At 40.3% G+C, this 12,876-nt stretch overlaps 1 protein-coding gene across 1 annotated transcript in view; it reads right to left on the bottom strand.

Annotated features, from left to right (window-relative positions):
- C6 (complement C6) overlaps window positions 1–12,876 on the bottom strand; it is a 76,684-nt gene that overhangs the window by 24,421 nt on the left and 39,387 nt on the right. Inside the window, exons 9-13 of the mRNA XM_005889718.3 lie at window positions 11,782–11,904; window positions 6,458–6,624; window positions 4,830–5,055; window positions 3,247–3,418; window positions 2,568–2,679 (exon numbers count right to left, since the gene is read on the bottom strand). Of these exons, the coding sequence (XP_005889780.2) occupies window positions 2,568–2,679; window positions 3,247–3,418; window positions 4,830–5,055; window positions 6,458–6,624; window positions 11,782–11,904 (800 nt within the window). The remainder of the gene's footprint in view (window positions 1–2,567; window positions 2,680–3,246; window positions 3,419–4,829; window positions 5,056–6,457; window positions 6,625–11,781; window positions 11,905–12,876) is intronic.

Genomic DNA, 12,876 nt, shown 5'->3' with positions numbered 1-12,876 from the left:
TGTTTCCAAGGGGAATGGCATGATGACTAGTATTAATGATCTGGATATTTTATTCAAAGGCTGAACATTTTCCCTCACAATCATTCTGAAATAAGTTATTGTCACAAGCTTCTGCTTCATTTCTCTTATGAAGCTATAACCTATAAGTATATGCTGCAGCCATCAAGCTTTGGTCAACACATCTGCTAGACCAACTTAGCAAGGGCCTTTACCCAGAGTCACTGTCACTTGCCTCTGGGGTAAGTGCCTTTGGTCACTAAACAGATAACTTCACGTGCAGTGGCACGATTGTTCTAGCCTGGAATGAGGCATATCTGCCTTTGACTCCATAAAAGGGGCATTTTGCTACTTGGAATTCTAGAAGGTGCTCATTAGGAAAGTCAAAATTGTCTTACTTTTGAGCAAAAACTATTGTTAGGTAGGAATTAGGCCTTTAATAAAGAGTAAATTGAAGCAAGGAGTGAACTTATTCGTAGAAATGGAAACATATATTCTAATTTTGTGAAGAGTCATTGGAATAATGAATCACTGTTAAACCTTTTGTGTGTTTTTAAAATTAGAACGTCAATCATTTTAACACTTTATGTAAGCAACTGACGCAAACAGATTAAAAATTATTTAGAAATCTGGATGTGACAAAGTGTAATTTTGAGGATAATGTTGAAAAGGGCAAGGATTGGCAAACTATTTCTGTAAAGGGCCTTGAGAGTCAGCTACAGGCCAGGTAGCGCCTGTCACCTTGTGCCACTGTTGCACAAAAAAGTCATAGTCATCATGTAAACAAACGAATGTAGTTGTGTTCCAAAAAACTTCACTTGAAAAAGGAAGAAAAGGGCCTCTCTGGTGGCTCAGTGGTAAAGAATCCACCTGCCAATGCAAGGGACACGTGTCGACCCCTGGTCCCGGAAGATCCCACGTGCCCTGGAGCAACTAAGCCTGTGCACCACAACTATTGAGCCTGAGCTCTAAAGCCTGGAGGCCGCAACTACTGAAACCTGCTCACTCCAGGGCTTGTGTCTCAACAAGAGACACCACGGCAGTGAGAAGGAAGGGTAAGCCCTGCTTGCTGCAACTAGAGAAAAAAACGGAGCAGCAACAAAGACTCAGCACAGCCAAACATGACTAAATAAATACTAAAAGAGAAAAGAAAAAGAAAAACAGAGGGCAGACCAGATTTGGCCCATGGGTATAGTTTGCTGATCCCTGTCCTAAAGGATTTGTTCCCCAAGTGTGGCTCCCCAACTAGCAGCACCAGTATTACACAAGATCTTGCTTGTTACGGAAGTTTCTGGGCCTTGCTCAAGACTTTGGAGTTTGAGAATCTCTGGTTCTCCAGTAAGGACTAATGAACGTTCGGTTCAGTTCAGTCACTCAGTCATGTCCGACTCTTTGTGACCCCGTGGACTGCAGCACGCCAGGCTTCCCTGCCCATCACCAGCTCCTGGAGCTTGCTCAAACTCATGTCCATCGAGTTGGTGATGCCATCCCCTTCTCCTCCTGCCTTCAATCTTTTCGAGCATCAGGGTCTTTTCTAATAATTCAGCTCTTCACATCAGGTGGCCAAGGACATTACTCCCCTCCAAAATATTTCTCCCCCTTCACACCTCTAGGCCTAGCACCTTATACATGAGCAGATGTATGAACAGGGAAGATATATAGTGCAGACACTGTTTTGTGGCTATTTATTTGCTGGCTTTGGAGAATCAAAGCTTATTGCTCTTTAATCATAAATATGACACAGTTGGAAACAGATTAAAGGCTTTACTGGGTTTAAGAAAGGTAAAATCTCTTTTAAAAATGTAAAATTGATTAAGGCACATGTCTCCTGTGATCAATTTAAGTATTATGTATCTCCTGAAAATTTATATCTAAAGTCACAGAACTGTCTAACAAAAAAGTTGTTTTTAATCATAGAAACATACAGTGGTTTAAAGAAAAAAGATAAAAGGTAATAAAACTTTGATTGCTTAAGAGTTCTATAGGTATTTAGCCTAATAAATCATTATAGGCTCAACACTGCCTATGTTATAGTCAAACTAGTTTGTTTCCCTGATAATGTGCCATAGATAGGGGGTTAGTTTGTTCAGATTCAGAAATAAACAGTCAGATCTTATTTGTAGACTCTTAGAGAAGTCATCCGGAGAAGGCAATGGCAAACCACTCCAGTACTCTTGCCTTGAGAATCCCAGGGACGGGGGAGCCTGGTGGGGTGCCGTCTTTGGGGTCACACAGAGTCGGACACGACTGAAGCAACTTAGCAGCAGCAGCAGCAGCAGAGAAGTCATCCAATCCATTCTCCACTCACATAAATATGTCATCAGCACATGAGTTAGTGCCAAGGAGCACAAAAGACCCTGCCGTTCTTTGGTCTAACAACTAGGTATGAGGATGTCTTCAGGGAATTCAAGAGGGGAAGTGGTGGAGCCTTTCTAAATATTACCTTTTTTACCTTTTAAGTCAATAGGTTATTAAACTAAGAAAAAAATAACTCCACATAAAAGAAAATGCATGCTTCCTAAGTTCTCCTTTTAGGAGTCCAAACCTAAAGTGAAGGTCAGGATGCTTACCCGAATAAATCCATTTTCTGGAGGGACTGGTTGAGGACACCCTGAATCTGATTCTAATTCAGGGAGATCAGTTTCTTTCATGTCCTCATCATCACTGATGCATGGTTGTCCACTAGAAGGGAAAAAAAAAGACGTGTATAATAAAATAAATATGTACACATACTTAAATGTCTATGTATACATATATGGATGCATATATATATATATACACACACACATTATGTATGTATGTGTGTGTATATATATATTTTAGAGCATGCTAAGTTGCTTTAATTGTGTCTGACTCTTTGCAACCCCATGGACCATAGCCCACCACGTTCCTCTGTTCATGGGATTTCCCAGGCAAGAATACTGGGGTGGGTTGCCATGACCTCCTCCAGGGAATCTTCCTGACCCAGAGATAGAACCTGTGTCTCTTATGTCTCCTGCATCGGCAGGTGGGTTCTTTGCCACTAGCACCACCTGGGAAGCCCATATATATATATAAAACAGATAAAAAAGAGAGAAAATATTAGAGAGGAAAGGGGGTAGTAGCATATCTAACACCTCACTGATATGTTGGAATAGGTAAAATTCTAAGTATTTCTTCACTTAGCAATAAGAAAATAAATATTGCAAGTCTCTAGCAGCGGGGATGGGGGCTGCCCGCTCTCTCCGGTGCCTGTCTTCCCATCCTTACTCGTTCTGCATTATGGAGAACGTGCAGTGCTCCTCTTGCCGCCTCTCCCCCTCACAGCGTTTTCCTCCTTGCTGAGGGGCAGGGTTGTTGCATTCGCGGGTTCTCGATCTCCTATAAGTAGCATCACACGAGCTCCAGGAGGACCAGCAGCCCCAGTTCCCGTCCACAGCATCTGGAAGACAGGGACATCCACCCACCGATCTCAGTGCAGCCCAGAGAACTGGGCTTTGAAGCCAGGCCAACTTGGTTGCCTCGCGTTTTAGCTGTGGGATCCTTTGCAGCATATCATAGAGTTGTTGTCAGGATTAGAAGAAATTCTCTGTGCAAAGTGGCTGATACATCATCTGTTTTTACTTTCCTGTTCCCACAGGAAGAATAAAATGGCAACAGCTCTGAATAATTTTCAACTATCAGCAATGTGTCACATAGTACATATATGCATACACCTATGTGTACACGGAGAAGGCAGTGGCACCCACTCCAGTACTCTTGCCTGGAAAATCCCATGGACGGAGGAGCCTGGTGGGCTGCAGTCCATGGGGTCGCTGAGGGTCGGACACTACTGAGCGACTTCACTTTCACTTTTCACTTTCATGCATTGGAGAAGGAAATGGCAACCCACTCCAGTGTTCTTGCCTGGAGAATCCCAGGGACAGGGGAGCCTGGTGGGCTGCCGTCTATGGGATCGCACAGAGTCGGACACAACTGAAGCGACTTAGCAGCAATGTATACATATTAACATCTTCTGAAAAGTATATCTATCTATCTAATATATATATTAAAATACATTTCTAAAGCTAATAGACTATATTCTTACTCCCATGACACATTTCTTTCTAAAGAGGATTAGAGGTAGCTATGAATATATCTTAGTCCAGTATGAAAATTTTGATTGTGGCTTAATTTGTCCCTTATTACAAGCCATCCTTATTCTACATTATAATGCATAAGAGACTCATAACATCAGTATCATATAGTTTACTTTATAGTCTGTTTTTTAATTTTATTTACCTTATGTTATAGGCATTGTGCTGTTTATTTCATATTCATATGTTGTTGTTGTTTAGTCACTTCCGTTGTGTCTGATTCTGTGTGACCTGATGGACTGTAGCCCGTCAGGCTCCTCTGTCCATGGGATTCTCCAGGCAAGAATACTGGAGTGGGTTGCCATTTCCTTCTCCAGGGGATTTTTCTGACTCAAGGATCAAACCTAGTTCTGTCTCCTGCATTGCCAGGTGGGTTCTTTACCACTAGCACCACTTGGGAAGCCCAACTACATAAACACACATATATAGCTTTCGAGTGTTTAGTGGCCTTATCCCCATTTTATGGAAAACAGATTGAGGCACAGAGAGGTTAGGTGACTTTTCCAAGGTCACACAGCTGATAGGTTACAGCTGAGATTGACATCAAACTGTTTGACTTTTGAGTCTAATTTTCTCCAGGCTTAATTTCCTTGTGAATTTGCATAAGGTGGAAATTGCAAGGACAAGTTTTGTTTGTTTTGCTGTTTTCATCAACCAACCCAGAATACCTTGGGGAGGGGAAAGTTTCCTGCCCCCTAGTAAGTTACTGACACTTACTAGATTTGTAATCCGGGGACCGTCTCTCACAGTTCTCGCCATAGGTGCCGCTCTGGCAAACACACAGACATTCGGTCCCTGAGAGCACGGGGCGGCCATTGTTAGGGCATCGAGCACACTGGCAAGGGTCAAACTTGGCTGCATACTCTCGAAAAGCTCTCCTGAGGTTGTTCCGTCTTGTCACCGCACAGGGGATGTTTCTGACCAGGTCCGTGATGGGAGCAAGCTAAGAGCAGATGGGAGGGGGAAGCTCTAGTCAGAGTCACCTCTTTGGCACATGTTGACATCACCACCCAGTTCTCATGGAATCAGAGGCAAGACCTGGGCAATAGTATGCTTCAAAGCGATTATTGTAGAATACGGCATATCTGTCTATTGAACCAGTAGAGAAAAGCCCTCTCCATGAGGGAAGGGGAGGGCAGGGAGCTTCTTCCCTTCTATCCTGGGTAGAGCAGCAGTCTTCAAGATTAGCTGGCTTTCACTGTCCTTAAAGTACAGCAAGTGTAATGTACTTAGAGTTTACTTTCCCTGCGCTTCTACTATGGAGGAAGCCTCAGATGAGGTGTCACTTATGAGAATCTTACTTATTGAGCATCAGCGTCTGGAGATAAGTGACTAAGAGTCAGGCAGCTCAGGAATGTTTTGGTGAAACATCAACAAGTTTGACTCAAGCAGAAAGATCTGGGAAGAGTGAAGTCTGTGTTCTTTGTTTTTCCAGGGACAATACTATTGGCTTTTGGTGAATCAGGTGAAAAAATGTGGAAAGAGAACACAAAGAAATGAACTTGCTGGTAGAATCTATAGAAGAATTACAATAACAAATATGGGGGCTAACACAAAAATCAAGGCTCATCAACATTTTAAAACCCCAGAGGAATGACTCTCTATGCAGTGTATGACTCACAAGTGCCCAGATGGATGGCTGGACCACATTTTCCTACCATAACCTGTAGAATTCCAAATATCTTCACACTGCATGTAAATCATCCTACTTTCATGATGGTTGAATTCCTTTATTTTCATTTGAATGAAATGAGCAGAATAGCTCCTTCAGTGGCTTTAAAAAATGTGCTTCTGTTTCAGGCAAAACTGGTTTAAGTGGCATATGACTGATTTGTGGACAAAGTATTTCAGACATAATAAAAAAAACCCCTTTAATGTAATTACAACAAATATAAGACTGGTAAATTTAATCAATGGTGATAGAAACAGAATTTCAAATGGATCTAAAATCTCATATATCCCACAGAGCTATAAATGAAGATTTAGGAGTGCTCATCTACTAAAGAATTGCAAGAAAAATACAGAAATCAAATGTATTATATACATGGGAAGATAAAGAGCCCTACTTTAGGCAAGTTTAGGCAGTTTTATGCATCAAATTTCCTCTTTTGGTATTTTATGTATGCTATGAATTCTAAATGCCTAACTACAGAATGCTTGTTCGAACAGCTAAAATAAGGGATGTGTAATTCAATGTTTTTTAAAAAGGTATATTGTGCATGCACACCAAAGAAACACATTTCTTTTATCATCTGAGAAGAAAATGGAAAAGGAATTGTGTGATGCATAGTTTGGGCCGCCAGACAACAGCTTTAGCTCTTACCCATAATGCTTTTTGACCTTACCGCAAAGTCGATCACAGAAGGATTTTCCTTCACTGATTCTAACCAGTCAGAAAATACCCTCTCTTCCGGAACCCGGCTCCCTTTCTCCCAAGCCAAAGCCGCCGCATACGCGCTCCTCCCACCTTGAACCAGCGATATGGATTTCTCTGATCCCTGCATAAAGGAACCTGCAAGGTATTTCAAGAAAATGACTTGTTTAATTTTATTGCAAATTCAAACTTGAAAGTAAAGCCTATTTGCACAGGAAAAAGGAGCAGATGGCAGAACCTTGTAGCTCCATTAAGTCAGCTAAGTGAAAGCTCTGGAACACACCTCCTGTCCCTAGAGGGAGTTTAATAATAGAAATGATAACCATAGTGCTAACAGCTACCATTTATTAAGCAACTCGTGTATGTTGGGCACTCTACTCTCATTATTCATGTAATTCTCATAACAGTCCTGAGAAGTAGGTGTTATAATAAACATGGACTTTGAAGCCAGAAGTAATTTGGCCCAGAACACGTGGTTACTAAGGAGAGAGAAGAGGTGGGATACAGACGTAATCCAAGGCCTAAGGACTCTGCCTCCTGCTCTTTGATGCCAAACCTCCCACTTTTGACTTATATAAGCATATGTCTTGGGCCCCAGAATAACATAAATCACATGGTTTCTGACACCCATTCAGTGGACCACCATGCCATAATTGACTACAGTTACAGAAGAAGGTGATAGAATGCTTTTAAGCTTAAAGATAGGAGTAAAAGTACAACTAACCAAAGGGAAAAATTAAACATAGGAGTTGGCACAATGTTGCTTTAGAGGTAAAGCATTTACTGTATATAGGAAAGATCTTTTACATACATTTTCAGGACAATTCCTATTAACTAATAGTGTCTTTAATATGAGTCTGTGTGCGTGCTCAGTCGTGTCTGACTCTGCGACCCCATGGACTCTAGCCTGCCAGGCTCCTCTGTTGATGGAAGTTTCCAGTCAAGAATACTGGAGTGGGTTGCCATTTCCTTCTCGAGGGGATCTTCCTGACCCAGGGATCTAACCTGAGGCTCTTGCATTGGCATGTGGATTTTTACCACTACAACACCTGAGAAGCCCAGCTGGGTGATAAGAAATTGTAATGAGAAAATGAAATGGTAAAGAGGTTAGTGATATGGGTAACAGTTAATGGCATTGATTTGATGTCTGTTCTGGAGTTTCAGTAAAGTTCAGCCATGCCCCTGTTTAGAAATTCTGCAGTGAGGGAGACTAGGATGATTAAAACAATGGATGAAATACTCTCTCTATGGAAAAACTATGGTCTTTTTCAAAGTGAGCTGCTTAAGAGGGATATAGGAAGAACATTTTAGAAGGTGTTTTTTTTTTTTTTTTTTTATTTTTCTTGTGAAATACGAGAGAAATCATTATTTACCAATATATCAAATACCTACTGACAGTGATTCTGACTTGCTAGATTGATATCATATATGTCATAAGTGGAATGACACTATGGTAAGAGTTATACATGATAAGCTTGGAATCTTAAAGAAAGAACTAGAGTTAAGTCTATTTATTATTCTATTAAGTACTATGAACAGAATGCTTACAAGTGAATAAATGGCTTAAAAAAAATTCCAGAAAGAAAATTCAGACTGAAGATGATACCTATAGCGCAAACATAAGCAAAACAACTAGAAGGAAGAATAGATATTTCTCTTTCTTATGCAAGCTTCTCATTGTCACAACATGAGTTTGACACCAAAGCTGCCTCAAAACACATCAAAAGTTTCAAGCAGATTTATGAATTATTATCACTGTGATATGATATCAAAACCAGGGGTTTCCTAGTGGTTCAGAGGTGAAGAGTACACTGCAAGGCAGGATAGTTGGGTTTGACTCCTGGCCTGGAAAGATCCCCTGGAGAAGGAAATGGCAACCCACTCAAGTATTCTTGCTTGGAAAACCCCATAGACAGAGGAACCTGGCGGGCTATAGTCCATGGGGTCACAGAAGAGTTAGACTTGACTGAGAGACTCAATGACAACGATGATGAGCAAGATAATGAAAAATTCTATTTTATATAGACTATCTTTTGAAACTAGCTCAGGGTTAGAAATAGACATATCTATATTCTTAAGTGTGCTTTTAGTAAACAACATAAATACGTCTTTGTTTTTAGGCAAATTGTCATTGTGATTGATCAATGTTAGTTGACAATGTTCTATAAACCAGGCACTAAAAACTTGGGTTGGGGAGTTGACACAATTCAGGAATATTAGCGATGTGTAAGCTGGGTAGGATGGATGGTTGGGTTGATTATTCGGTTTGGATACCACTGCAATAGTCTCTGGTTTTGCAGTGTCTTCCTGTTATGAGTTCATTTTGGACATTTTCTCATCTCTATGTTGGAGGGATTTTACAGTTGAGTAGTTTTTATTCATTGAGTACTCAAGAATGAACATTTCCAGAATGCTCTCAGGTTTTGAGATATCTTTCTGATGAACACATTTTCTTTTCTGTGTTAGAAGTTTGTGAACATTCCTCTATTGTCTTAGCATTGCATTTTGTGAATAAGTCTGATGCCAGCCAGATTTTGTTGTTATTCTATAGGGAAATTATTTTTTCAGCTAAGGTACTTGAATTCATTTTAAAAATCTTTGAATTTAGTTAATTAGCTAGAATTTGCCTTGAAATTGCATATTTGAACCATATTTCTGATATAATTAATCAAGACACATTTCATCCTTTCTTTCAGGGACACGTTCATATATTTACTTATTTATTAAAATAGTTTTTCTCTTTCATTTCTTGGGCTCGCTATTTCAGGAACACGAATTCCCATATATTAAATTATATTTGTCATTCTATTTCCATTAGATATTCTTTAATAATGGTTAATATCTGAATTTTTCTGCATTTATTATGAATTACTTTGGATCTTTGTTTTATTAATTTTACTTTCAGACAATTATATCTTGAATTTGCAGTGTCTATTTATAACTATAATGGTGATTCTTTTCAATATTTGTGTCCTTGCACCTTAGTTTTGAAATCTTCCTTTTCAGTTAATTCTTATATTTAATCTTTTCAAACTCTGAGCTCTTGATTTATTGAATTCTCGTTCTTATTAGGTTATTCTATTGCAAGACAAACTGGTATAGAATTTGTATATTCTCTGGTTTACATTACAAGGTTGATTGCATACTGCTCTTTTTTTGACTGTAATACAAATGTGTAGTTATCAAATCAGCTCTCATTTTGCTTATACTCAACATGGGCATCCACATGTAAACCATCAGTAGCCTCTGATACTTAAAACTATCTACTTATAAGTAGCTTGGCTATTTTTAATACTGGGTGACCTTGGCTGTCCCCCAGTGACAATATAAGCTTCATATTTTGGGAGTTTCTGTGATTCCCTTTGTTCTGAGCAGTCATCAGTCAGAAAAAATAAGGGAATGAGAGAATTTTACACAGAGAAGGAGGTATTTATAATGACAAGGCACAGTCGAGAGCATGACTTATTTAGGAAAGAGAGGCAGAAACTTAGCTAGGCAGAAAGTGAGGCAGGAACTTATCTTCAAGGCTATGTGAAGCCATGACATGTTTAAGGCCTGAGTGTTTCATGATAAGATTTGCCTTGGAGAATATTCCTCTCACAGAAAATGTGTAGAATAAGGCAAGACCAGAGGCAAAGGGACCAGTTGGGAGGCCTTTGTGGTAATCCAAGTTGGAAATGATGAATGGAAGGCATGTGCATGGAAATGAGGAACTGGGGAGAACTGGGAGAAATATTAAGGAGGAGGAATGACTGCTTACTGCTTGTAGAGGCAAGAAAGAGGGAGGGAGAAATCAAAGGCAGCACTCAGGTTTCTCACTTGGTTGTCTGAGCGTTTTTAATGTATTACTTTTAGAGCTTCCATGCATGCGTCTGACTCGTTGCAACCTCATGGACTGTAGCCTGCTCGGCTCCTCTGTCCATAGGCTTTCCCAGGCAAGAATTCTGGGGTGGGTTGTCATTTCCTTCTCCATAGGAGGTTCCTGACCGAGGGATCAAACCTGTGTCTCTTGCACTGGCAGGCAGATTCTTTACCACTGAGCCATCTGGGAATCCCCCTTCTTAGAACTTATCAGTCTGTTTTTTCTTTTTTTTTTTTAATTGAAATATAGTTGATATACAATTTTGTGCTAGTTTCTAGTGTACAACAAAATCATTCTGTTTTATATATATATTAAATATACATATATGTAAATATTGGAGTAGGAAATGTCAACCCACTCCAGTATTTTTGCCTAGAAAACTCCATGGACAAAGGAGCCTGGTGGGCTACAGTCCATGGGGTTGCAAAGAATCAGACACAACTGAGCACACATGTAAATATATATATATTTTTTCATAGTTTTTTCCATTATGGTTTATTATAAGATATGGAACGTAGTTTCTTGTGCTATGCAGTAGGACCTTGTTGTTTAGCTATTTTATGTATAGTAGTTTAGGTCTTTCCTGGTGGCTCAGATGGTAAAGAGTCCACCTGAAATGCAGGAGACCCAGGTTCGATCCCTAAGTTGGGAAGATCTCTTGGAGGAGAAAATGGCAAGCCACTCTAGTAAACTTGCCTGGAGAATCCCAAGGGCAGAGGAGCTTGTTGGACAGAGGAGCTACAGTCAATTGAGTCACAAAGAGTCAGACACAACTGAGTGGCTAGGCACACATGCACACACAGACTAGTTTATATCTTCTAATCCAAAACTCCTAATTTATCCCTACCTCCACTTCCCATTTGATAATCATAAGTTTGTTTTCTATGTCCATGAGTCTGTTTCTGTTTTGTAAATAAGTCCATTTGTATCTTATTTTAGATTCCACATATAAATGATATCATATGTTATTTGTCTTTGTCTGACTTAGTATGATAATCTCTAGGTCCATTCATGTTGATGCAAATGGCATTATTTCATTCTTTTTTATGGCTGAGTAGTATTTCATTGTATGTGTATACTACATCTTCTGTATTTTTAATGGTTGTCTATATATCCTTACTTTGTAAACTCCTTGAATGGAAGACCTAGTTCATGTCCGTCCTTACTTTACGTCTAGTACTGGGTTTGGCCCACAGGAAGAATCAATAAATGTGCATTCAGACAACCTAAATAGGAGATGAAGAAAATACTAACCATGTCCCGTTTTGAGTTGTAACAATATTTGATTTGCTCCCTCCATACCACACATAGGACTCTGAGGCAGATAAATAAAACTAATGCAATAGAAAAATAGTGCAGTCACAGTCAAGTGCAATACTTAAGTTATTGCCAGTCAGAACCCACTAGGTAAGCTGCTACGAGAGTACTGTTACCTTCGTATTTCTCTGACAGTTTGTTAGTGGTGCACCGGTGTTCTACTTTTGTTTTTTTAACAAAAAGGAAGCGTTTCTTTGTTTCAATCCGGATACAGTTTTTGGCTTCTTCCTCTGTTAAACCTGGGAAATAAAGGACAAGAAAAAAACCTTGAGAATGCACCCCGGAGAATTCAGAGACGAGCATGAGACTCTGAGCACTCGGGAAGGTACAGGTACTCTGTACCAGCATCCAGCTCCTCTGCTTCCCGTGAGCTCGAATGATTAAGGCTTTTACTACAAAGGCGGTTCTTCACAGGCCATGGGACATCCTGAAGAGTAGAGGTATTTATGAGTCCCTGCCATCCTCCCTGTGGGGATCATGTTGGCCTCTCCATGTTGCCTGCACACAGTAAACCTCTAAGCTTGCCCATGCTGTTGGCCACTGCCCCTGTACAGCATATCAGGAGATGAACACCTGCTCTGTTTGGTGCCCCATCGTCAGGGGGCACTGTTCTTTGGGGGCCACAGCTGATTCTGTGAGGACTGAGTCCGTTTCACTTCTTCCTCTGTTCACCACCTCAAGTGTAAATCTCGTTGGTCACCTCTCCTTCTCTGAACACTCATTCCCGTTCTCATCTAAGCTTCCTCTCCCTGAGTTGGCCATTCACTCTACCTCCAAAACCCTTTGGTTTTGTCTCAGAAACTGACTTCCTGACTCATGAACTCTTCAGTGTCCTCCGGGACTGTTAACTCTTTCTGTTTATCTTAACTCAAGCCCATACTTGATACGTTTTCCCTGTTGTCTTCAAGGGAGGTTGATGCTGCCTGGTTCCCAGGCTCTTTAGGAACAGGAGCTGGGCTTGATACCTTCCTAGTTTCCCAGGACTGCTTGCACAGGATGACACACCACAGTTATATAAGTCTTGTAAAAACCCTCATGCTCCAAGACTCAGAGTATCCAGTTCTAATACCTTTGGTCCTCGTTGTCCTGATCTTTTGCCAAACTTCCTCGTTTGTTGAAGATTTTGGTATCTGAATCAGTCTTTCCCGCCCTAATGCTGGTCCATTATTCTTTTTTAAAAAAAAAATTTTTATTATTTATTTATTTTATTA

This window comes from Bos mutus, chromosome 20 (assembly GCF_027580195.1).
Source record: "Bos mutus isolate GX-2022 chromosome 20, NWIPB_WYAK_1.1, whole genome shotgun sequence".
In the NCBI taxonomy this organism is placed as follows: domain Eukaryota; kingdom Metazoa; phylum Chordata; class Mammalia; order Artiodactyla; family Bovidae; genus Bos; species Bos mutus.
The sequence above is the reverse complement of the archived record's forward strand: the minus strand, read 5'-3'. Positions and strand labels throughout refer to the sequence as shown.